The sequence below is a fragment of the Amblyomma mixtum genome, chromosome 7, assembly GCF_055824585.1.
Source record: "Amblyomma mixtum isolate Tamu chromosome 7, ASM5582458v1, whole genome shotgun sequence".
NCBI classification, from domain to species: Eukaryota; Metazoa; Arthropoda; class Arachnida; order Ixodida; family Ixodidae; genus Amblyomma; species Amblyomma mixtum.
Genome location: NC_143018.1, coordinates 110823285 through 110848616, shown reverse-complemented (window position 1 = coordinate 110848616; position 25332 = coordinate 110823285). Strand labels below are relative to the sequence as shown.

Below are 25332 nucleotides of genomic sequence, written 5' to 3'. Positions count from 1 at the left end.
CGTATGCAGAATTTTTTTCTTGCCTATCCCATACTGCTTTCCTTGAACACTATGCAGCCCAAGGTTTTTAAACCTGTTCATTTTTTTCTTCATTTTCTATATGGACTTTGCCATGAAGATCCTGTTGTGATGACTATGAAGCTAAATTCATTTGGTTACTTTGACTCGGAAGCCATAACGCCACCTAGAGTAGAAAGGTGAGATTCCGTGAAATATTGTGCTGCCACATTCTTGTGCCGTAAGTACATAGCTAAAAACATTCGCGTTTCTACTGAACGCGGCACTTTTGTACTGCACTACACAAAATAACATAATTGCATCAGTTTCGGTCTCTAGATACAAGATTGTTATAGACTGTTTGTAGCAAGTGGTGCGAGAATACCTAGCGTAGGTAAGAAACTATGATTCGTCAAGAAACTTCGCTTACCTGAAAATATAATTGGTAACAAACGATTCAGTTGCAGATGTTATCCAGGACCAAATTTCTCGCATGAAAAATCACAAAAGACAACTCATTTCTTATTTTACTGCCATAGAGTAGCGAGACAGAGAGAGATGAATAACAAATAAGAGCACCCGTCAAAAGATTGACGGGGATCAAAGACGCAGTTCGTTCCCAGGCACGTCCTCCCCCTCAGCCGTCGACCGGGATCTCCTGGATCTAAGCAACGGCAAGGGCGAGACGGGAGACTTCACACTGTCCCGTTTCTGCCCTTTTGAGAAGCAGTGCCTCCCAGGACTCGCTTCTTCTGGCAGGTTCTCCAAAGCTAGGACACATCCATATCATCTGGATCATGTTCGCTATGCCTTCGCAACGTTTGCACCTGGGCCTGAAAATCCCCGTGCGCCACTTGCTCTGAAACAAGGGGTTGGGGAATACTCCGGTTTGTAGGTTACGCCACACAAACTCTTCGCTTTTGGTGAACTGCTTACAAGGTTTTGAAAGTACCGCTCCGCCTAATTAGAAATGATTTAGAATTTTTTTATATGTATTAAGATCGTCATCGAACTGGAAGGGATTCTCATCGCGCGAGGTAGATGGCGTTGCTTACCTTCAAATGACAAGTAACAGAGTACAACAGTTCACTGTACAAACACTACATTCACTAGCATGGTAAAAGGCAGGGTGCTAGCGTAAGCGGACGCGGAAAGTGAAGCAGGCACAGAATGACATGGAGTCATAACTTTCAGCTCTATATCGACCTTAGCTAACCGCCGTAAGACAGCTTGAGGGCTTTGAGTAATAGATTGGCTTCATTTCGTTGCACGTTACACAAGCCAGGACAACAGTATGAAATGAAATCAAGATTCAGCCGACCAAGAACCATATACAGCACCCGTCCTGTGTTTTTCGTGTTCCTTCGGTCCTCGTTCCGTAGCGCTGTTGTGAATCTGTTTATTAAGCATGAACCATCCAGCCCACACCACAATCCTCTTAGAAGAGCCGAAGCCAGACTACATAATACAGCTGTGCGGAGAGTTGATGAAATCTATCTTCTACCCGGAGTGCATAAAAATATTCACTTTTATACTTTCATCACAGTGAGTTTTCCATGAGTTGCAAAGCCGAGGGGCGCGTTTGCTGTGAAGATTTCTTTACTCAGAGAACGGGCGTGTCACATAATTATGTAAACGACATTCATGACGTGGAAATTGGGTGCATTCTATCATATCTGGTAGGGTGGTGGTGTTTTGGACGCACAGCATCAGCAACCACAGGAATTGCAGTTTGTCGTAGTATGGGTGCGAGTAGTCGATGTCCATGGCGGCTAAGGTGTATTTTAGCGACATGTAGTTCTTCTTGGCTTCAGACAGCTGTTCATGTAGGGAAAAAAAAGCTATTAGCGATCGCTGTACCAGGCGTTAAACGCTAAGACGCAAGTCACTATTGCAGAAAGGTACACGAGGAACAGTGTGTGCAGAAACCAAGATTCATCAGGGCGATCGTAATATTGTGTAACGAAAAAGAGGCGCGTGTCTTTCCTGGCCTTGGCTAGTACGAAGAAGTGTTCCAGAGCAGGAAATTGCCATATGAGGCCCAAAGGGGTAGGACTTGCCGGCATGGTGCTTGTTTTATTTGAGTGCAGACATCAGCGAGAGCTTGCGGGGAGACAGGGATGACTTGCAGCTAACGCAGTTGAATGCCCTATCGGGCACAGGGCTGTAATCATGAGAGTATTGGTAAAAAGCCTTCCGACCGGAAGCAATAAATCCTTATTTACGTTTCTAACCTGATTGCGGTTACTATCAAGCACCACGAGGGAGTCACATCCGCGTATCGATAAAGATGGAGGAAGTTCGCTTGCTCTGGAAAAAAAATGCAAGGCAGGATTTTATATTTTTATAAACTGGCGCTTTATTATCGAACGTTCTTTAAATGGCTCAGTACGGTACGAGAACCATTTGTACACCTTGTACGGGATCAGATGAGTTGATATTCGCGCGAATCTTTGTAATCTCTTTTTTCCATTCTTCAAAGCAGCTGGTACACGGCTTTGTCGCTTTATGTGTGATGCAAGACGCGGCCAGATTTATCTCGATTGATCGTATACAGGCGGAGGTGATTCTACGTAGTTCAAAATGTTGCCATTTTAAGACGGTTTCAAATTGGGCTAGTAAAGACTTGGGACTACGCAGGAACGACACATATATTGCTGCGAAAACTGTCAAGTGAAGTTCTATTGTGAATAAGAATAACCCCAAGTGTCCCCTGATTAAGTTACCTGGAAATCTGGCAGCACGTTGCGCCAGGAGATAGCTGCAAGCGCTACTTAAAACAGACCACAGTTGTGCTGAAACCCAGAAATACGACAGTCAGGGAGCTGTTAAAATTTGCTTACTGCATAGAATCGGGAAAAAGGGACTCGTATGAGTCAGTTTTGAGTTTCGCTATCCAAACGAGAAAAGCAATTCTTGGAATAGTATTAACGATGGTAAACCGATCTTCTGGGACAGTCTTTTTTTGATGCTTGTTGATATGATTGCAAAGTTAATAACTGCGTTTTTTGGGATTTGTTATTTCATGTGAAGTTCACGTATGCGTGCACATCGCGTTAAAATTTCACTCGACACTTTGCGCACCATTGTTGGTGTCGTCCCTGTGTAGTCGCAAGCCTTTTAAAAAGCGCAATTATGTGTGACCATGTTGTAATTTTCTCAATTCAATATAAGCATTAAATTCAGCACAGCCGGGTATGGAGGCCTCCTGTTCGAGGACAGGCGATCACACATGTTGCTACGCTTCCGCCGAGTCATTCAGTTCTTCGCGGGCGCAAGTGAGCCCAAATAAAGAGTTTTGTTTAGAAGCGATTTTCGCTAGCCTCCTGCTCCCCGCGCTGCACTCATAGAGAGAGAGAGAGAGAGAGAGAAGGATGGAAAGGCAGGGAGGTTAACTAGGCGATGCCCAGTTGGCTACCCTACACTTGGGGAGGGGAACAAAGGGGAAAAAAGGAAAAAGAGCGGCAAGGAAAGGAGTTGTCTAAGTGTCCAGCGACCACTATGTCACAGAGACAGAGGGCGCGCACTGAAAACTTAAAGATTATAGGCGGGAATGCAACCCCGAGTCCCTTAAGAAAGTCATGAGCGCTTTCACCGCTTTCCGTTGTCTGGAAGGTTGTGTCCAAGGCCCCAGAGCGTTAGACTCTGTTAAAGGACGCGAGTCCAAGTGGAGCAGAGAAGCAATTAGGAAACCGCGCTCTCGCTCAAAACGAGGGCAGTCACAGAGGAGGTGGCTGATCGTTTCGTCACAACCGCACTGGTCACACGCAGGAGAGTCAGCCATTGCGATGAGATGGGAATAGGCGTTTGTGAACGCCACTCCCAGCCACAGGCGGCACAACAGCGTAGTATCACCGCGGGGGAGGCGGAATGGTATATGATGTTGGAGCAAGAGGTTGAAGTGACGCGAGCGGGGTGTCCAACCTCCAGGGGCAGACCACGACGTTACAGTCAGGTTTCGGGCGAGCAGTTGAAGGTGGCTTGCTGCGTCAGCTCTTGTCAGTGGTATGCGTACAGTGTTGGTTGTATCGTGAGCCGATCGAGCAGCATCGTCAGCTAAGGCGTTACCAACAATGCCGCTATAGCCTGGTACCTACTGAAAGATGATTTCATGATCTTGTTCGATTGCCTGGTGGTGCAGATATCGTATCTCCGCTGTAAGTTGCTCATGGTCTCTATGTAATCTAGCAGAACTTTTTGCTGGGCTAGTTGGTCCATTCTGACATTGGTGAAAACAGCGCGAAAGAAGAAGGCCGAAGGCGAAACGAGGAAGTGAGTCAGCGCTCTTTCCTGTCACTTCCTCGTTTCGCCTTCGGCCTTCTTCTTTCGCGCTGTTTTCACCAATGTCTCTACGTCTCAAGGAAGATTGAAGACATTGTAGGGCAGCTTTTGAATCACAGAAAACAGCCCATTTTTGAGGTGATTGTTGTGAGATATACTGTACCGCCGCAAGAAGTGCGGCCAACTCTGCTCCAGTAGAGGTAGTCCGATGCGAAATTTGTTGGTGAATTTGAGTCTGTCACGCAGGAACGACCACAGCGCAAGCGGAACTAGTAGAGGTTACTGACCCATCCGTATAGACGTGAGTACGGTCCGAATATTCGAAGTGGAGCATGGACAGTGTCAGTTGCTTAATGGCTGGCGTCGATAAATTTGACTTCTTCGCTATCCCCGGAATAGCAAGGCGCACACATGGGAGCCGCATACACCACAGAGGAGAGGGAGGTAGTGCTGCCGGGGTGAACTGTTGTGGGATCGACGACTGTTGCGTCGTTATCACCTTTGCAAATGCAGAATGTGGTCTCTGCAGTGGCAGAGGCGCAAGGTGATGCTGTGAAATCCTTGAGATATGATGTATGTGCATTCGCAAGCAGTCTAGGACAATATAAGTAGAGATCGGGTGGTCTTTGGCGAGTGCAATGCTCCCAGTGTTGATGCGCTCCGAGGGAGACCTAGGCATGTGCGAAGGGCCTGACCCTATACTGACTGGAGGGCACGCATGTTAGTTTTGCACGTGTTTGAGAGTACAGGTGTACTGTACCGCAAGCATCCGACAAATAGAGCTCTGTACAACTCCAGCATTGACTGGACCGACGAGCCCCATGATTTTCCACCTAGAAATCGGAGTAAACGAGCGATAGATGTTAGCTTTTCTTTCAGTAGAGTGCAATGCGGGCTCCATGATAAATTGCGGTCAATCGGGATCCCTAGGAAACGATGAGTTTTGCTGTAAGAAATGACTTGACCGTCGATGCGTACCGGATATGGAGTCATACATTTACGTGTAAATGCCACTACCGCGCACTTTTCCGGTGAAACGCTGAGACCTTGCTTCTGGAGATAGGAAGAAGTGATCGATGCTGCCCGCTGAAGTCTTGCACGCACCTGGGGACGCGTCACAGAGGAGGCCCAAATGCAGATGTCATCGGCGTACATACACACCTGGACGGTGTTGGGGAGGTTCTCAGGGAGGGCGATGAGAGTCAGATTAAACAATGTAGGGCTAAGGACACCGCCCTGGGGCACGCCACGGTAGGTGTAATGCGCAGGCGTCGGGCCATCTTCACATTGGATAAAAAATGATCTTTTGGACAGATAGCTCTCTATCCACGCAAACATCCGACCACCGATGCCCACAGTTTCCAGCGCCTCAAGGATGGCCTCATGGGTCACGTTGTCGTAGGCACTACGTGACATCTGGAGGAGGTGATAACGGATGTCCCTCACACCCTCACCCCCTGGGAGCCTCCAAAGCAGTGTGAAGCGTCCCGAAGAAGTAGATCACGTGAAAGCCGCAGAAGCCGTCACTACCGAAGACTAAGTGCGAAACAGCCATCGTCTCATGAGGCGTTAATCTGAAAGGACTCCTGAACGCCGCCGTCGGCTGTGGCTACGAACGCGGCCCCATTATTTTGCACCATCCCCGACTGAAGCCCACGTTAAACGGCTCACCGGGGAAGGATCTTGAAGAATGGCTGGAACAGTTTGACCATGTCACCACATTCAACACTTGGGATGATCAGACTATAGTGAGCCAAGTTTTCTTCGTCTTGGAAGGAACAGCCAGAACTTGGTTCGAAAACCACGAATCTTCTATAGTAACGCGGGGATCATTCAAGTGGGAGTTCCTGAAGGCATTCACAAACATCACATGGAAAAAAGAGCTCAGTTCTCTGTACAGTCACGCATCCAGTACCCAAACGAAACAGTGACGGCATACGGCAAAAGACATAAAGCGTCCATATCGATTTGCCGATGCTGACCTGACGGAAGAGAAGGTGGAAATTTTGATGCGTGGTGCTAGGAGGCACTTTTGGCTGGCCTGAACCGCATTCCACCGAAGACCGCGGATGAATTTACCAGAGAAACAGTCACTATTGAGAAAACCTTTCAAGCTCGAGTCCGCCATTTCTTACGACCGCTCCAAGTGTTCAGCAACCTCATCAGAGGGCACGTGGGGAATGTCATCCGCGAAATTGTACGGGAAGAGCTGTGTCGCCCGTTACGATCTTCTAACCCGCCTCTACTAGCTACCTTTGAAGAAATCATCTGCGAAGAAGTGCAGCATGCGCTTGGCTCTGTCATCGTTGTCTCCAAAACAAGCCCCAGCCTTGATCTGCGCCACTGCAATATGCAGTCCTCAGCCTCAACAAGACCAGTTTAGCCAAACTATACGACGTAGATTATAGAGATCACGAGAAGACCACATGCATCACTAAGGATGGGCTCTTCGAGTTCAAGGTGATGCCATTTGGCCTCTGTTCTGCACCAGCGACGTTTTATCGAGTAATGGATACTGGATTGGCAAGCCTGAAGTGGGAAATTTTTCTGGTATATTTACATGACGTCGCCGTATCGCCTTGACCCTTGAGGAGCACCTAAAATTGTTTCGAACAATACTAGACGCAATAGACTTCCGGCCTAATTTAAAAGCAGACAAGTGCCACTTCGCCTATGAAGAGCTGCTGTTTCTAGGCCCAATCATTTGCAAGGAGTGAATACGCCCTACCCACCAGAAAATAGCTGCTATCGTGCTGTTTTCATAATCGGCCGATAAGAAAGCTGTGCGCAGACTCCTCGGATGATGCATGTTTTAGAAAAAAAAATTTAAGAACTTTTCGCGCATCGCCGAGCCGCTGACCAACCTGACAAAGGCAGATGTGTCATTTAAATGGGAAGTGCCGCAACCGGAACCCTTCAGGAATATTCAGCGTCGTTTACAGTCCCCACCGATCAGCGCGCACTTTGATGAAAACACCGGCACTGAAATTCATGCCGACGAAAGGAGCCTGGGTCTAGGCGCCGTCGCTGTTCGGAAAATCCAATGATTGAAGGAAGTAAACTGATACGCTAGCCATTCCCTGTCGAAGGTAGAAGCACAATATTCGCCAACTGTGGACTGCCTTGCAATCATCTGGGCTACGTCGGAATTGCGCTCCTAGCTATACGGGCGACCGTTTCTGACTAGCGAGTTGAAGGACCCCTCCGGCCGCCTCGCTTGATGGAGCCTGCGCCTCCAGGAGTTTGACGTCACCGTTGTTTAGAAGTCCGGATGTAAGCACTCAGACATCGACTGCCTGTTGAGAGCCCTTGTAGATGGACCGCCTCCGGACGGCGACGGCGGTGGTGGTGAAAATTTTTCTTAATGTTCAAAATGAGGGTTTTGGAGTCAGAAGACACATCATGGTCGGCATCCTTTATCTGAGACTCACCACAACGAGGCCCTGTCTCGAGCCCGCTTTAACCCAGCCCCTTGGGACTCCTGTGAAGAGCAGTAGAAGAGGGCAGTCTCTCATGCTTCTCGGGGAGGGGAAGGAGGAACTTGAGGAATCTGAGTACATACCCATACGATGTGAAAGGTGCCGCAGATCTCTCCACAGTGCAGGCAACGCCCATCTATGTTAGAATCGAAGTGCTTGACTACGGCTGGGCAGAGAAGACTTCCTGTCTGCAGGCGCCGCAGAGTTCGCTACGCCTCCTTAGTGAGCTCTTTGGCAGAGACCGGCTAGAGGCGGTGGCCGTTTTAGTAATGGATTGAGATGTCGCGGAACCGTAGAAGTGGTTGATGAGCCTCTGAGCCAGGAGAGCTAGTATAAGGAGCCCGGTGTGTAAGCGCTCGGGCCGCCGCATCAGTGGCCTCTGCCTGCTAGAACCTTGTAGCCAGGAGGTCAGATGATGTTTGAGTTGGATCTACGGCAGCACCTCTCAGAAGTTACGAGCCAAGAGGTGATATTTACGCTGAGTGTTCGCCGGCCATGAGAGAGTCTGTGATAACCGTTTTAGATATTGGATGCGCGGGAGCGAAAGCTGCAGCAGCTTTCTTTCTCCACGTTGCATATAGGACCCGAGAAGATAGCCCACCGACATTCATTCTCCGGGGGACTACGGCAGCAATGTAGAATCCCGCGGTCGATGGCCCTCTACTGTCCACGTAGTAGACGCCCTGTTTAGACCCGCATTGCCTCCCAAACGCGAGAGCCCGCGTTGTCTGCCTTTGTGTGAAGTCGTATCCATGTTACGCGGGAGCAGAGCGACTCAGAGCACAGGGCGCCAGAGCTCCGAAATGTTATCCGTCCCCTTTGATATTCATGGGTGTTAAATGTATGAGCGGTCTTGGAATCGGCGCCCAGGAACCGTCTGCGAGAGCCGCGTACAATGGTTAACGATTTCGGCTTCCTCCAGTTCCACAATTCCCGCAGTACCCCCAAAGCCTTCAGTTTGGCTTTGGAGGTAGCCATCGAGAGGTCCAGTTCTCACTTCGTCACCTTCCTGGTGATCGCGTCAATGCGCTCGTCTTCCTGTTTGGTGATGCGAACGCACGGCACGGCGTAGAGGATCCGGCTCGCCACGAAGGCATGGGAGAGCCGTAGCGCATACCTTCCCCGCAAACCTCCTCGCTTGTTGGAAACGCAGTCGATCTGTAGTGCAGCTGGTGTCCAGATGAACTCCAGGTTACCGTAGTGGTCATGAATGTGTCCAGGAAAACCGGTACGAAAACTTTCTACTGTCTCTCCCGAAAACACTAGAGGACATTGGTTTTTGGAAACGGGTATGCTGCTCTTGTGGTGCAAAATAACTTTCTCATGCACTAGTACAATTGTTTGATATCCGCCTTAATGACACCCAAGTATTTCCCCAAGATTTTTCTCCTGATCAGTGGCGTAAATCGCGGGGCAGTGAGGGGAGTCCTGACCCCACCCCCCACCTTCGCTTAGGACGTGGGTGGTGGGGGGCACAGCATGTGAGCGGCCCCTCCTGACATTCGTACCGGGGCTGCTGGGTGCGCATCGAAAAATACGAGCAGCACACTCAACACGGGGAAACCACGTGAGCGAGGAGGCCTCTTGCCTTGCTCAAGAGAACCAGATGTTCAAGAACTGTGCTGCCATGATTACAATCTGCCAGAAATGAGACGACTTGCCTTGAGTAGGTATGATTCTGTTTAATTTAACTTAAAGGCTCTTTTTCTGGCATCCAATCAATCTATGATCGAGACAGACGAGTTAGAGGTTAGTCCTGCGCGTTCTAGGGCCGGTACAATGCAAATCCTCGAAGCTTTCTGCCGGGTCTTTCTTTTGTTCAGGCTTGGCGACCGTTTTATCATTCCGCGAGACAGGCGCTGATGGATGCGACTCTCGCCTTGGCGGCCTGCGTAAAGTTACTTCATATCAGGTAGCTATCTTCCTTTAAATAAAGAAAATTTAAATAAAAAGAACTAAAACACATTGAGAAGTGTCTATCGTCGTGCCGTTTTCAGTTCCTTAGAACTGCCTGTCCGAGTAGCAAATTGCCAGCGTTCCTTCCACCATCTCGGGCCCATGCATCCAAGGAGCCAAAAATAATGGAACATGGATGCTGTGGCTATAAGGCGAGAAAGCGATGGTGATGAAATGCTCTAGAAATACCAAACGGTCAACTGGAACCTTTAAACGGCACAACACATGGATTAGATTCCAGGAAAGCTGGGAAATCTAACTTTATACTCGGCACTAGATTGCGCACAGTGGCCGCTCGCGCGCACTTATTTTCGGGTAAAATTTGGATATTTGCGCAGGAGCGGCGCGAACTTGATTACTTTTGGTATCTTGTAAATAGTGCACGAAGCTCTCCCCTGTCCTCTATTTCTACCGCTCCCTCTATACATCCCCTGGCTATCCTCTCTCTTTCGCTTTCAACTCCGCAGGCTCCAGCTCAGGTGCTTAAGATTTTTGATAGGAATTGCCGCGGCCTGCAAGGCCCCTTTTTTGCACCGTTTTTTCTCTTTAAATAAACCACTACCACCACTCGATGGTATAAGTCTGCACGGACTGGTATCTATACTAGGCCCGGCCCTACTCCCAATACGTCAGTCCAGGCTCCGAACCCAACCGCGGCCTTGTATCAATTTCTAACCACCCGCCCGGTGTGACCCGGGGCTCATTCAGTTATGCCCGTACAGGCCAGTTTGATTTTCATGAGGAGATTTCGCACTTGAAAAAAAAAGAGAGAAAAATACATTAACATGCTATAAGCAGACAACTGTGCAGGAGCTGAGAAATGCGGCCACCGTGTGGAACTTTACTAGAATTTATGTGACTGAGATTAAAGCACGCGGCCGGTGCTTGTGACTACAATGTAATGTACCTGGTGCTACACGTCTCAACGCAGATGTGCTGTTTCCTACTTGCTGCCACAGATGGGGCTGTGATCTCAGGGCGGTAGCAGACCAAACGAAATCTCTAAACGTGATGAGTAAGAGCTAACGGTCTTAAATGTAGCAGTAGAAAAGCAACATCGGGTTCATACCAGCAACGAGCACCAAGTCATGCTTGCACAACCGAAAAAAAAAAGTTCAATAAAAAGAGCCCTGCGTGTCAACCTTTTCACCTTCCCAGTGGGTCCTGATTGGTTTATTGCTTTATTGGGGTTTATCGCCTCAAAGCGACTGAGGCTATGAGGGACGCCGTAGTGAAGGCCTCCGGAAATTTCGACCTAGGGTTCTATAACGTGCACTGCCACCGCACAGTACACGAGCCTCTATGATTTCGCCTCCATCGAAATTCGACCGTCGCGGCCGGTATCGAACCCGCGTATAGTGGGTCAGCAGCCGAGCGCCGTAATCACTGGGCCACCGCGGCGGGGCCCAGTGGCTCTTGAGGCTGCACTTTAGGAGGGAAATTTCTAAACACAGTACTTTTAGAACAGGTGTCAGCTGTTCAACTCCCAAGCGCACTAAGATGCTTAGAGCACTAACGCAACATAATGTCACGTATCATTTTAGCGTCCGTTCGTTCGCGGAAGGCCGCAGAAAAGGGGTGTTATCATTTTTGTTCGTGACGCGAGAAGCGACCGGACTAATCTCGATTGTTCACAGCGATGAACAGCTGCATCTACGTGTTTCCAGATTACTCTAGATGATCACGACCTGTTATCTCGAAGTTTCCTTGCCGGCTTTAAATTGAACGATGCCGCGAGCAGCGGGCATTCGTAGTTCGACGATTGACGAGCACGCCTGTTGCTTACGCCGCCGCCGAGTGATTCAGTTCTTTTGCGGGCGCAAGTCAGCCCAAATAAAGAGCTTCGTTTGCATGTCTTTCTGGTGTCTTCCTGACCGCTGGACTGCCGTCACTACAACGTGACAATATGAGCTCATTGTTACGACTTAGCTTCGCTTTTTGGGGAATGGCGAGTCAGGGGAAGACGCGGACGAAACAAAGAAAACATACACACATAAGCGCTTTTCTTTCTTTCTTTCTTTCTTTCTTTCTTTCTTTCTTTCTTTCTTTCTTTCTTTCTTTCATTCCTTCTTTGTTTCTTTCTTTCTATCTTTCTTTCCTTCTTCCTTTCTTTCCTACTTTCTTTCTTTCTGTATTTATTTCTCTCTCTCTCTTTCTTTCTTTCCATCTTTCTTTCTTTCCGCCTTCCTTCTTTCTTCTTTCCTTTCCTTCTCTTTTTCTTGCTTTGTTTTTTATCTCTACTTTTTTCTTTCCTTCTATATTTCTCTCTTTCTTTCGTCCACCAGCTTTTTTTTTAATGGTAAGCAGCTTTTTTTGCATGGTAAGTAGACTTCATACAGCAGTGACACATATGAAATTATATCATTTAAAAAAAGGAGATAGCACCTCTTCGAGCACGGCTGGTAGCTTTATGAAGTCCGAACACTCTCCATATCCCAAAATGGTGTACGCAACCGCAAGGCCGCATACGCACAGGTTACACAAAGTTTCTGTGAAGTTTTTCGTAGCTCAGGAACGAAGGGGAAGGTAAAATTCCGCTGAAATGAAAGCATCCACAGCGAAACATTGCGGGTCACTGTGATGCATTATTAAACAGTGCGCATGGGGCACTATGCAGGGTTTGTGCACTCGTTTTCATGGATAGAAAGCAACGCTGCGGAAGCTGCGGAAGTAGTGCGTTCGCGAAACCGTATCCCTCCCGCACGTCCCATTGGCAATTCTCCTAACCTCGGTGTGTGTTTGTAGAAAAACAAAGCGTGGTATGATAAAATTGAAAATTATGGTCGAAGCTGTGAAGAGTTGAGTACTCGCACACTCTGGCTATAAATATCCCCCTCTGTGAACTAAATTTCAGGCGCGGATGGAATAAGCGCGATTCGCCCTGCCAACCGCTTATCAGACCATCAAACTGATTCTTACTCATCGATGTCTCGATAACTTGGAGGACGAAAATTTGGCAAGAGGTAAAATGAAGTCTGAGATTGCAGTTAAGATCAGCCGCAGCAAAATGAGCTTGCTTTCACTTCGTAAAACGACCTACCTTTAGCCTGCGCACTTAGCCTACGCAAACAAACACGATAGCGTTCGCAGCGTTGTGCTCTAAATATGAGATGGAGTATAGACCTTTTTCAGGTGCGCGCGGCCATCTTTCGATAGCAGCGCCGCCTTGTGTCTGGCCGATTTCTCCGCCATGTTGGCTTGGGTGGCCGCCGCCGCAATACAGGCAGCGAGTACTCGCCGCGCTGTTAAGCCTTATCTGAGTGTTGATTTTTGCATGATTTTGACCTGAAAAGTGTTGCACTCTATGCACTGAGCAGCTGTGAACAAACTGGCCCGTGCTTCGGCGAGCGGCGACGCAGATGTTTCCATGCAAGTTGTGCTGAAAATCGACATTGGAGGCGCGCTTCCACGCCAGTGTGCGCAATTAATTTAACGGCTTTCTGGTATCTATAATGGAGACATTTATCAATGCGATCACGAAACTTGTTGAGCACTTCTATGTTGTAGTTTTAATTATAAAAGAAAAACCGCTCCGTTCCGAGCTAACCGCAGTGTTGCTTCAAGCGCTCAAGCGGTCTGCTCTGCGTTGCGCCGGTGACACGAACAGATTGAAACTGCGTTCGACCGCGTCTTTCACTAAATTTTCCCTCTGCACTGTCCTAAAAAACGGTACTCTCTGTAGTGCTACATGGAGAAGGCACCGCTGGAGCGCATAAACGCACAGAATTCTGTTGGCTTTGCATAAATTTCTTGATTACTTCGTACTAACGGTAAAATAACTGGTGAAACGTGCAAATGTAGGGTGGTCCACTCTTACAGGGTGAACATGCGAGTGTGTGGCAGCACTCTTCGCAGCGCCAGTGCATCCGTCGGCGCCGCGCGCGTCGAAGCAAAGTGTCGCAGGAACAGAGGAAACTGGATTTGGAGCTTCGCGTCGTCTGACATTTCGTTAAACTCGGAAAAAGATGCAGTAGAGAGGCATCTGGTCTTCGAACGCGATGTAGTTTATACACTCGAAACTGGTGCACCTGCTGTGACAGTTCCTGAGCGGCGTATCTGCTTGGTCCGTCTCTGGTGTGGCCTCATGATTTATGCCGAAAGGGCGAAAAAGCGCGTGCGTGTGGTCGGGTGGGCACTGCGCGCCTGCTGATTGCACGTCCCTAATAGGCACATTTTTTTTTAAACAACCGGCACTTTGCATTTTGACGTCGGTTGAAAATAGTATTTGGTCAAAGCATGAGGTGTAATGATGCAAGGTGGACACGTCAAAGCTGCGGCCTTCAGTTTTTTAAGTCCTGCTGGTTTATCGATATTTACTGCAAGTAAACAGCTGTGGCATTTGTGCAATGCATCATGGCTTTCAAGTACTGTCAAATAGCTAAGTTTACAGTGCCGTTGTCGTTAATAATCAGTCGCCAGTGTCGGCAGTTATAACAGAAATGTTTTACGAAACCCGCAGTGCTGCTGCATCATTTACCCGAATTATTACTTATGTTTTGATTTTGCAAGGGTCACAGACGACACATATCTTAGCGACATCAGCAGTAGGTTCTCGCGTGTAAGGCATGTGTAGCTGAAACAGCCCGCAACCGCACTGCCGCCATGGCTCTCTGTGTTCTTTACACTGCTCCGCTTCAAGCCGCCTTCGCTTCCTGTAGTTGTTTGAACCGCAGACAACTGCGCAGTAGTTTCCCGAAGACCTCGTTTCAGCTTTAATCGCACATACACCTAAATCGGGCTACTACACCTAAGCAACCGCATACAGTAAACACGGAGAACCGCACAGAACGCACGGGACGCACGGACACCGCCTTTCCGAACCAGCCAGAGAGGAGGAAAGCAACATGGCGGTGTTCGGCGCGCTGGAAGCGAGGCTAAAACTGAAAAAGGTCTATAGCTTGACGGTAATGGCCTTTCGGTAGGGGACGCTCTGGCGTCTTCTCTGGTCGACTTTTCAAATTGCTTCTTTGCACTGCCCCGGTCCGCTAGGCTTCTGCTGACGGTGGCGGTTTTGTCTGTACACGCATTTGGATTTTATTCGCTCTGTAAGAAGGGGGAGGGGCGCTATACAGCAGAGTACCCCCGTGAAATTTTCGTGGACTTACGCCCGTGCTCCTGTAAAAAAAATTGGGTGTGGCTTAGCTAAGGTTAAGCCTGGATAAGCGAAAAGCTCTCGCTGCTTTTCAGCCAACTCCCAAGCTACCACTTCTGGATCGGTGTTTCTGCGCCGTCCGACGGTTGCTTCTCCTTCCATGGCAAGTGTCTGCGCCTGTTCTATGGTCAAGCGCGCCTTACATACCCCGCCTTTCAAATGTGCACTGCGCACGGCTGCGGCAAAACGTCAAACGGTGAAGAGAATGGCCGCCTCTTCTATGGCCGCCGCCACCGCTCACGCGTTCTCGCAACACCTTGCGAAAGAACCTTCTCCTCTAAGGACGGCGGCGGCGACCGCGGGGGAGCGGCGAAGGGTAAAACGGTGGCGAGGAGGAGGAGCGGCGACGCTCAGACGACGGAGTCAGCGCGCGGCGGCACCACGGCTGCGGCAGCAGCGGCAACCTGCGCTCCGCGTGACGTCGCTCGCTTTCGCGCATGCTCAGCTGTAGCTAAAATTGATGAAGGCGCACGCCAGACCCGGTGTTGACGAGCCTAGTGAAGCTGTTCGCTTCAAAAATGCAGTGGCTTAGCTCTGATAATCCAGGCTATTCATAGCTTGAGGTAGGGCGAGGTGTCCACATCTCCGTGGACACCTGAATCAAAGGGAAGGCGCATAACTGCGCTCTTGAAACAGTGGACACCTCAAGCGTGATTTAAGCTAAGTGGCGCTAGTGACAGGTTTGGGTTGCATGCGTTGGCATTGACAACGTTGTGCCAGAAACGCGGCGCTGAAGCCGTAGGCAGTCGGCGTTCGTTGTGTTCATTCGCGTTGGCGTTGACAACGTTTTACTCTCCGATCATTTTAAGGAAAGGAACTGCGCATAATGGCTCCTTGCGTCAGTGAATGCCGGAATTGTGCTTATATGCACGTGGGCTGATGAAAGAGAGATGTGGGCTGCTGCAGGCATTGACAAGGTTCTGCCAGAAACATGGCGCTGAAGCCATAGGCCGTCGGCCTTTATTGTGTTCATTGCCGTTGGCGTTGTCGGCGTTTTACACTCCGATAGTTTGACGGAAAGGAAGGCGAGCGCTTGCGGCGAGGCACGTCAACTGTGCGAAGTGACGTCACTTGCTCCTCGTGCATGCACAGCTCTCTAGGAGCCACGCGAAACTGCTCAACCTCGGCCAGTGTAGCTCAAGCTACAAAACAACTATACACTTCTTTTGCACACGCAGCTTCCCATGTTGGCAGAAAGCCTCAGGAATTGTTACTACAAATTACAGGAGTGATGAAACCTATACGACATGTTTACAAATGGTTGTAGTCGCATAGCTGTGACTTTTGCAGCATGGCGCTGAAGATTGAAAATTGCTGTTGGACACTGGAATGTTGGGAACAGCACACTGGTTTTTCTTGGCCGCGGAAACTTGCCTGTTTTAGAGCAAGAACTGTCTTTTCGTCTCGATTTTTTTAACGTATTACGAAGTGGCCTCAGTCATCAAAATATTTGCACAGCGTCTCACTACATTTCGTAGTCATTTCAAGACTGCAGTTGAAAGTTGGCCAATCGTGTTACGCAGAGTTTATCACTGGCTGCCCACAGATGGATCTACCAGAGAATGTCCAATAAAGCTGGGCTTGTTATGGCTCCTGTTTCAGCCATTCCGCACTATCGAAGCTCATTCCTCGTCTCCCGAGTTGCAGTTGTGCGCAGGGACAGCCCGCGTTATCAAGTTGGGAGGACTGGGAGGTCGTGCTCTCGTCTCCGGACCCGCCATCGCAGCTTGCTGCGGTGCTTCGGGGTGCCGACGTCATGGACAAACACCGCATGAACGTTACGACGTAGAGTGGGACCGTGCGGTGGTCCAGGGACCCAAGGGGGGTCTAAACACACTTGCCATGATAAAGTTTTTCTCTCTCTCTCTCCAGCGGCATTTGGGTCTTCGTATATGAAGCTACTGTCGAAACAGTATGACGAGCAAGAATGCATTCGGCTAAAGGCTTAGCCTACATATTAAAAACATGCATGCCACTTCTGCCACTCCGGTGCTAGTTTCTCCGAAATATCCTTAAAACGTTTTTAGGCGGCCAGATTGAGTACCACTGCACTATGCAACGGGAGTGTTTGCTTCATGGTGCCTTGGTGTGCAGAAGCCGGTTAGAAGGCCTGAAAAATGCCTGCGAGCTTCATTGATTTTAATTCACAAACGGGTATATCTAATGAGTGCCTTCATGGCATAACGTTATGGCAAGAACATGGAAAGGCTAAGGAGCCGTGGCAGATGCGCCAGCACTCAGTAGGAGGCAGTAGGGGAGAGGGTGGAAGTGGCGGAAGACTACGCTGCGACGAAGGTAACCTCACCTTGTATCGAAGCGACTCTATTCCGTCGTAAGTGAACAGCCAGCCCCCATTCTTGTCGAAATAGAATTCGCTCATGGTGGCCACGTCCCACGTGAACTCCCGGCTCCAATCATTGCAGACCTGCGCAGAGATAACCCGCGCGGATTTGGCTCAGGAGTGATGTGGTAATAAGCAGAACTCCTTTCAAAGCGCTGCCCAATGGTCGTACGTGTACGAGGATGAATGGCCAACAGTTCAGCGAGCCGACATGTTTGGCGGGGGTTGTCATTGCAGCCAGGTAAATGTTATGAATTCCGATGAACCGAACACTGAAGACGAAATATTCGACCACACGCCTATTCCGGTAGGAAGAAAGCAATGCAGACATTGTAGTCCTAAAAGCCACCGAAGCCATGTTCCTGAATAACTTGTTGATAAACGTACAGCTTTTGCTCGCAGGCTGACAGCAGCATTGTTAAAACGATTTTCTTTGGTTTATTGGGGTTTAACGTCCCAAAGCAGCTAAGGCTATAAGGGATGCCGTAGTGAAGGGCTCCGGAAATTTCGACCACCTGGGTTCTTTAACGAGTACTGACATCGCACAGTACACGGGCTTCTAGAATTTCGCCTTCATCGAAATTCAGCTGTCGTGGCAGGGACCGAAATTGCGTCTTTCGAGACAGCAGCCGAGCGCCGTAACCACTTAACCACCGCGGCGGGTGTTAAAATGACTGTTGCAATCCTCAGAGTTCACCCAATGGGCTTTATTCATGATAACAAATATCTGTTAAGCGTCAGAACGGTACGCGTCCTTAGAGGTTCACCCATTTCGCTTTTAGAGCTCTTTCGTTTAAATTTATTGTAATAAATCAGAAAAATATAGATATTCCCGTGAATAAGACGTTGTTTAGAAGAACTCTGAAATAAAGGGACACGTGAGCGAGCCCGCAAACGCGTGCAACAACTCAGCGAAGGGGCTAACAAGGAATACTGCCGTCGTTGGGAACCGTAATATGCGTAGATACTTGCATCAGCAGTCGCCTAATTCCTTCAGAATGAAGGTACACATGGAAATCTGCACGAGACAGCGGTGAGAAATGCCGAAGGAAGGAAGGAAGGAAGGGAAAACTTTATTTACACTAATGGTTTTTCCTGCGGTTTGGGGGCATCTTCAGAGACGTCTTGGTTCTACCCCCAGGAGCCTTCTCTGTCGAAGTCGTCCGCCTCTAATCAGTGGTCGGTTGCCCTCAGTCCAGGGCTCCGCTGGCCACTGCCGCCCGTTGAGCTCGCTGTAAAAGACCTTGTTGGTCTTCGCAGCGGTCGCTAGACAGCAGAGTCTCCCACTGCTCCGCACTCGGGTTTTGTATTTTGGGGACCACGTGTATATTTTGGCAGGCCCATGTGATGTGGTATAGAGTGGGTTTTTCGTCGCACCAGGGACATTTGTCCGTGTATATCGTAGTGTGCATTTTGTTTAGTATATGTAGGTTTGGGAAAGACCCTGTTTGTAATTGTCTCCAAGTGACAGCTTCCTCTCTGCTGAGAGATTTGTGCGGTGGGGGATATCGCATTCTTCTGCCTCTATAGTTTTGTAGTATGGCCGAGTATTCCCTCGGTGCTGGCGCGAGTTCCGCGGTCTCGTCGGAAGCTCGGAAAGTAATGTATCCTCGAGCTATCCTGTCGGCCTCTCGGTTCCCTGCCACACAAGTGTGCCCCGGTACCCACACAATTTTGTGTCGGATCTTGTCGTTTTGTTCTTCCCGGTTTTTAATTCTGTCACTCGCTGCGAGGAGTATACGGAGCGCGTGACGACCTATCCTGCCATTCATGTAATTTCGGCAGGCTGTTTGAGAGTCCGTGAGTATTGTTAGTGACCGCCCGGTTCTATAGCCCTCCGCCACCGCTAGAACAACGGCTACTTCCTCGGACTCTGCAGCTGTGCAGCCTCGGAGAGACGCGCTGGTCATTTCCTGTAAAGACGAATCGAACACCGCCGCTACAGCGATTTTGGTATCTCCTCCTCTCCAAGACGCGTCTGTATACACGGTCGTGTCTTGAGGAGAGTATGTTTTCTCGATGAAATCGGCCCTCGCTGCTCTTCTGCCTCCATGGAGGTTGGGATCCATGTTTTTTGGTATTGGGGCTACCATGAGGGTCTTGCGAAGCTCGTCGGGGATCGTTGCCGTCCTCGACATTTCTCGCATCTGCTCGCGGTATCCGTGCCTCTGCAGGAGCGCTCTTCCTGTCGTTGTTTGCAACAGCCTGAGTTTTTGCGACTCAAGCTGCGCCTCTCGTAGCTCCTCAAAGGTGTTGTGTAATCCCAGGGCCATGAGTTTTTCTGTAGACGTGTTGCGTGGTAGTCGGAGCGCTGTCTTATACGCTTTGCGTAGCAGGGCATCCGCTTGTTGTATTTCATTTTTGTTGAGGCACTGGTAGGGTAGGCTGTACGTGATTCGACTAACTACTAGGCTTCTGACTAGTTTTAGTGTGTCTTCTTCACGCATGCCATGTCGCCTGTTGGTGATGCGGGTGATCATGCGTGCGACTTGTAGCGTTGTTGCTTTCAGTAGGGTAAAAGTGTGAGTACTGCGCTGGTTGGATTGAACCCACATGCCCAAAATTCTTATTATTGTCTTTTCGGGTATGGGCGCCCCTTCTAGGTAGACGTTGAGTTTTAGGTCCTCGTTGGTTGGGACGGTCCGGTTTTGCTTGCCTCTCCAGACTCTCAGCAGTTCCGATTTCTCGGTCGAGCATGCGAGTCCTCTTTCTGCGAGGTATTGCTCTACACAAGAGGCCGCTTGCTGTAGCCTGTCTTCCTTCTCTCCGAGACAGCCCGTGTTTGTCCAGACTGTTATATCGTCAGCATACATTGCATGCCTGATGCCTTCGATGTTCTCTAGTTTTCGAGCTAGGCCTATCATAACTATGTTGAAGAGTAGGGGTGAGATAACTGACCCTTGGGGTGTTCCTTTGTTTGGAGTGCGAATTTTTTCCGATCGAAGGTCTCCTATGCCGATGGTGGCAGTTCTATCGGACAGGAAGGCTTTGATGAAGCCGTGGATTCTGCGTCCGCAATCCAGGTTGTCTAGGCCCGTAAGGATCGCTTCGTGGCTGACGTTATCGAATGCCCCCTTGATGTCCAGGGCCATTATGACATTTTCTCCCGTCCGAGGTACGTTTCGCAGGACATCTTCTTGTATTTGGAGGAGAACGTCCTGCGTCGAGAGCTTCGCTCTGAAGCCGAACATGGTATGTGGTATACAGTCGTTGTCTTCCATGTAATTTTGCAGTCTGAAAGTTACAACCCGTTCGTAAAGCTTGCCAAGGCAAAGTTGAGGAACTCACAAAAACAATAAAGGAACAACAGCGGGAACTGGACACGACTAGAGCCCTTCCAAAACGGCAACCACAGACATCGAACGAAGGAGACCTTGAAACACGAATGCAACAGATGGTGCAGTAGATGATGCAGGATATGATGCAGCAAATCCGATCGCAAATGCAACAGATGCAAGTACAATTCCAAGGCCAAATCTCAGAGATCAGAAGCGCTTTTCGAAAACAAAAACATACCGAAAACATTAGGGAAAGGGCGTACAACCATCCAGCGCTAACAGCTTTCGCAAGCGAACAAGGCAACAGCAGTAACGCGTAAACATGATCAATACGTATCGGCAAGAACAAGAATACTTAGATTTTTGGCAGTGGAACTGCAGAGGCTACCGCAAAAGCAGGCCCTCTTAAAACAATATATAAACACACAACTCACACCTCCTGATGTAATTGCGCTCCAAGAAATGCCGAAGATTTGTTTTTACCACACTGCTGCGTCGCCCGAAGACCTGGCAAGAATGTTTCAGCTTTCTCCTCGCCAACTCACTGCGAACGGCACAAATTTACTGACATAGACCACACCATGGTTTCGGGCCGGTCGCTGTCTTTACAACCTCCGTACATGTGCCGAAGCAAAAAGCATTGCGACGTGATTATTGCCCGTTTTTGACGTCAAGTTTGTTGTTATTTCTTATCGAGAGAGGGGAAGATGCTCACTGACCACTCCTGAAACACTGGGCAAACGGACTCTGCTGCGATAACACAGTCCACGCCCCGCAGTTCTGGACAAATTAAGCACACAAGTGACTGGAAATGAGGCGGTCGTTATGGCATCGTTATGGCATGCATGGCAGGCAGCCTTTAATGGATCATACTGAGGTGACGCTGACGTGTTAGCAAATTTGTCCGCGTTTCAGATTGGTCGAAATGGTCGTGACGTCACTGCGCGCGAATTTTGACGGGTGTCCATCGAAATATGTGAGAATGTTACTGCGAACTTCCTTTCCTCAAGTACAATTGTCGACTGGTGTGCACCGAGATATGTGAGACAGTTACTGCTTATTTTTCTTTCCACAAATACAATTTTCATTTTCTTCATTACGACCCCTCTTTCTCTTTCTTCTTTCACTCCATTTCCTCCCTTTCTTCCGCCGCGGTGGCTCAGTGGTTATGGTACCTGGCTGCTGACCGGAAAGACGCGGGTTCGATCCCTGCCGCGGCGGCTGAATTTCTTTGGAGGAGAAATTCTAGAGGACCGTGTACTGGGCGATGTCAGTGCACGTTAAAGAACCCCAGATGACCGAAATTTCCGTAGCACTCCACTGCGACGTCTCTCATACCTTTAGTCGCTTTGGGACGTTAAACCCCATAAACCAAACCTAAACCAAACCATTTCCTCCCTTCCTGTATGGTGGGGTTCAGGTGTCCACCGAGATGACAGAGAATTACAGCGCCATTTCATTTCCTCAAAAAGCGTTGCGTTCAAAGGGCAACGCATCGCGGCTACACATCAAACATAACTACCACATTGAGGAAAGGGAGAGAGTGCCAGAACCCTGGAGACGCGCCCTCCGGGTCCGACCCCTTCCCCGCAACATGTCCAGAGAAGACCATAGCGGTCGTCGCCAGGCGCGCGCGGAAGCGTTGGCGCGATACTATGGTAACCAAGAACACGTGTATTACGTGGACGTTACCGGCCCACACCACGGGGGGTGGTACACGGCCGCAGTCGTACACAACACAAACACAGTTAACGGGCTGACTTTCAAAGCCTACAACGCAACACACGCGGAGGAGATTGCCATTGCTTTGGCTCTCACGAATCCCAAGTCAAAACACATCATCACCGACTCGCGAGGGGCCTGTCGGAACTACGAGTTGGGCTGGGCTCCCCCGCTTGCCTGGCGCATATTGGAATATAGCTGCCGATGCGAAGATCCAACTCTCCGCAACCTGATTTGGGCCCCCGGTCACCAGGGCCTACAGGGAAACGAACAGGCCGATCAGGCCGCCCGCGCACTCTCTCCCCGGGCTATCTCCCTGTCCTTGGAAGCCTACTCCCAATCAGACAATCTGGCCCTTACATTCAAACACATCACCGATTACTACAAGGAGGAGCACCGGCGCTACCCGGCCCCTTGTAAGGGACTGAATCGCGCTGACGAGCGCCTCCTCATCAAAATTCTTACTAACACTGTACTGTGCCCGGCGGTACTTAAACATTTCAACGAATCCTTTGATGGCACGTGCCAGTTCTGTGGGGAGGTGGCTGACACCTTCCACATGGTTTGGGCGTGTCAATCCAACCCATCCATCCCCCCCAACCCCAACCCCACCAGAGAGGACTGGGAGGCGGCCCTGCTCGGCTGTCAGGACCTAAAGACCCAAAAGGCCTTGGTTCACCGGACGCGGGCGGCGTTGCTTGCCAATGGGGCCCCGGAATAGGGGCTCCACCTAGTATTGTTAGGGGAAAGGGTCAATAGGGCCTACCCCAATCACCTCTCTGTAAATATTTATTGCACTATAAATGTTTTTCACCACCACCGCCGAACGGATGGTGACGTTCCGTAGACTCCCTGGGAGCGCAGCAACACGTTGTCGCGTTCTATTTCTAAAGGCAAAGGCTTAAGCGTCATTAACCCATTATGGACCAAGGAAAATCTAACAGAGGGATTTTCTTCATTTTTAGCACATAATACTCTCATATAAAGAAAAAGAGATTGCTCAAATTTCGTCACGATTGCTTTATTCCTTCCAGAGGTTACACAGGTGTACTTTTTATAGTACACTGGGTCTTCCCCATAGCACATGTGGCTACTTCACTGCACTCCTATTGGTGGCGTGAATTTTGTTATTATGTCTGCGATATTTACGCAGGGTGATATAACACTTCTTGCAGGCCCTCATGAATATTTTCTGGCTATACTGGCCCCGCAGTTATCCTACTTTGCACGGAAAGCTTTCTACATTTCAAAGAAGCATCACATATGATTGAGCTAGAGTGTCTTCGAACCACTGGTTACTGCATGTGAAGGTGTAGATAATAATGAGTAATGTTCTTACCAAAGCAAAAATAGTCAGCAGGCTCGTCTCTAGCAATTTGGCAGATTGTTCAGGCTTTCACAATTGCAAAGTTGAGCTTTGGTGTCAGCAACCACTATCACTTTTTGTCCCTGATGCTGATATACTGGCAGTAGATGGCTTGATGCGAATGGTCAACACCTGCCATACCACTGTTGTAAAAGGAAAGGAGTTTTCGTTTTAAAAAATCTATTTTTCTTGTGCTATAGGCGACCACCACTCTACAAAACACGTAGGCTCACTGCTGTTATAATTGCAAGCCATAGTTACTATACTGTTGATCGTGGACTTCAATAAAAGCATGTAACCTATATTACTGAAGCAAGAATCGATGTTTCATGGCTCCTTCTATTTCATCGCTTTCTTTGGCCCGAGTGGACACTTCCTAATCCCGTTTTGGCGAACGGTTGCTCTAGCCCCAAATTCCTTCCAGTGGAGCGTTACAAGAATGTCTTGAGAGGTAAAAAAATTACAAAAAAAGATGAAATGGTCACTAAGCGTTGAAATCACCTCAGGTGACGACAGGACAACACGCGCTTCCAAAAGTTTCATTTCTGAACTCAAGTACTTTCCGCAGACGGTGTGAATGGCATAACACTAACGGTCTCCTCTGCAGAACCTTCAGTTCTTATAACCAAACTTTACTACAACCAATTAAAATCATACCATGATCATACTCAAGACCGCTAGCGGCAAGTACAGCAGCCTCCAAGGCCTTGGTGAACAGACAAAGTGATTTTTCCGAAAAATTGGAAGCAACCATAAGATCTATGAACTGGAATAAATAGGCGCCGTTCTGCACACAGGAAGACCCAGTGTACTATAGAAAGTACAGCAGTATATAAATCATAACAGTGCAAAAAAACGCCAAAGGTGCGGGACATTCAAAGCATCCGTTGTTTACTTTCGTCTTTCGTGCGGCTCTATACTTGAAACTAGCGTAATGTGTACATAAATGCGGCCGTGAGGAAATTATAAGCAAGCAACTACCGGTGCAGTTCGTGGGAAACAAACATCCTGAAGTTTCACCAGGAAAGCTGAGATACTGAGCAGAGGAAGTGCGCCAAATTAGTTAAGGGTGGTTTGCCAATCCCCTGTTGACAAAAGCATGCCCTACTTGAAAAGAAAATTCCAGTCTTTGGTGGTGAAATGATAAAAAAATTAACTGTACTTTTAAAAGTACGCTGGGCGCTAATGTGTTAAGTGGTAGTTAATGAATGCACCAACATAACGTGAAGTGAACAATCGCGTAGCAGAATGCAGCACTCAGGCTTTCGCCTTTCACCACTTTAGCCGCTAAAGTTCCTCGTATAATTTTTTTGGTTTTTCAAGTTGCTGTTTTTGGTCAATGGGAGAGTAATAAAAGCAGAAGAAAAACAACCATGAGCCGCCGGTGGGATCCGATCCCGCGACCTCTAAATTTCGGGCGCCCTACCAACTCAGCTGCGCCTACGGCTGTTCACTGTTCTACTTTCGCAGGTATTTTTGTGTAGTGTGAGCGAATCTTGATAGTGTTCACCAGCGCCAACCTCGTCCATAGCGGAGACGTAGTACCAACGTTGCTAGAACAAACTCATTGGGGCCTCTTCGATTATCCGCCTCTGGCTGCCCGCGGGCTCCCATCTGAATGAACTTTTGTCGCTTTCTTTGATTGACTCAGACGCCTTTTCCCATACGGCAATGAGAACAGATTTGGTGTCTTTTGTAGGCGTGATTTTAAGCTATACAATCTTTCCAACTGGTCGTCCAGAAAGCCGTCCACTTTTGTA

The 25332-nt window shown here is 48.9% G+C and overlaps 1 protein-coding gene across 1 annotated transcript in view; it reads right to left on the bottom strand.

The window, feature by feature from the left end:
* Positions 1-597: 597 nt before the first annotated feature.
* Positions 598-25332, bottom strand: part of LOC149337211 (uncharacterized) — a 61708-nt gene continuing 36973 nt past the window's right edge. Inside the window, exons 7-9 of the mRNA XM_089554350.1 lie at positions 17171-17290; positions 1703-1815; positions 598-661 (exon numbers count right to left, since the gene is read on the bottom strand). Coding sequence (XP_089410476.1) covers positions 598-661; positions 1703-1815; positions 17171-17290 — 297 coding nt within the window. The remainder of the gene's footprint in view (positions 662-1702; positions 1816-17170; positions 17291-25332) is intronic.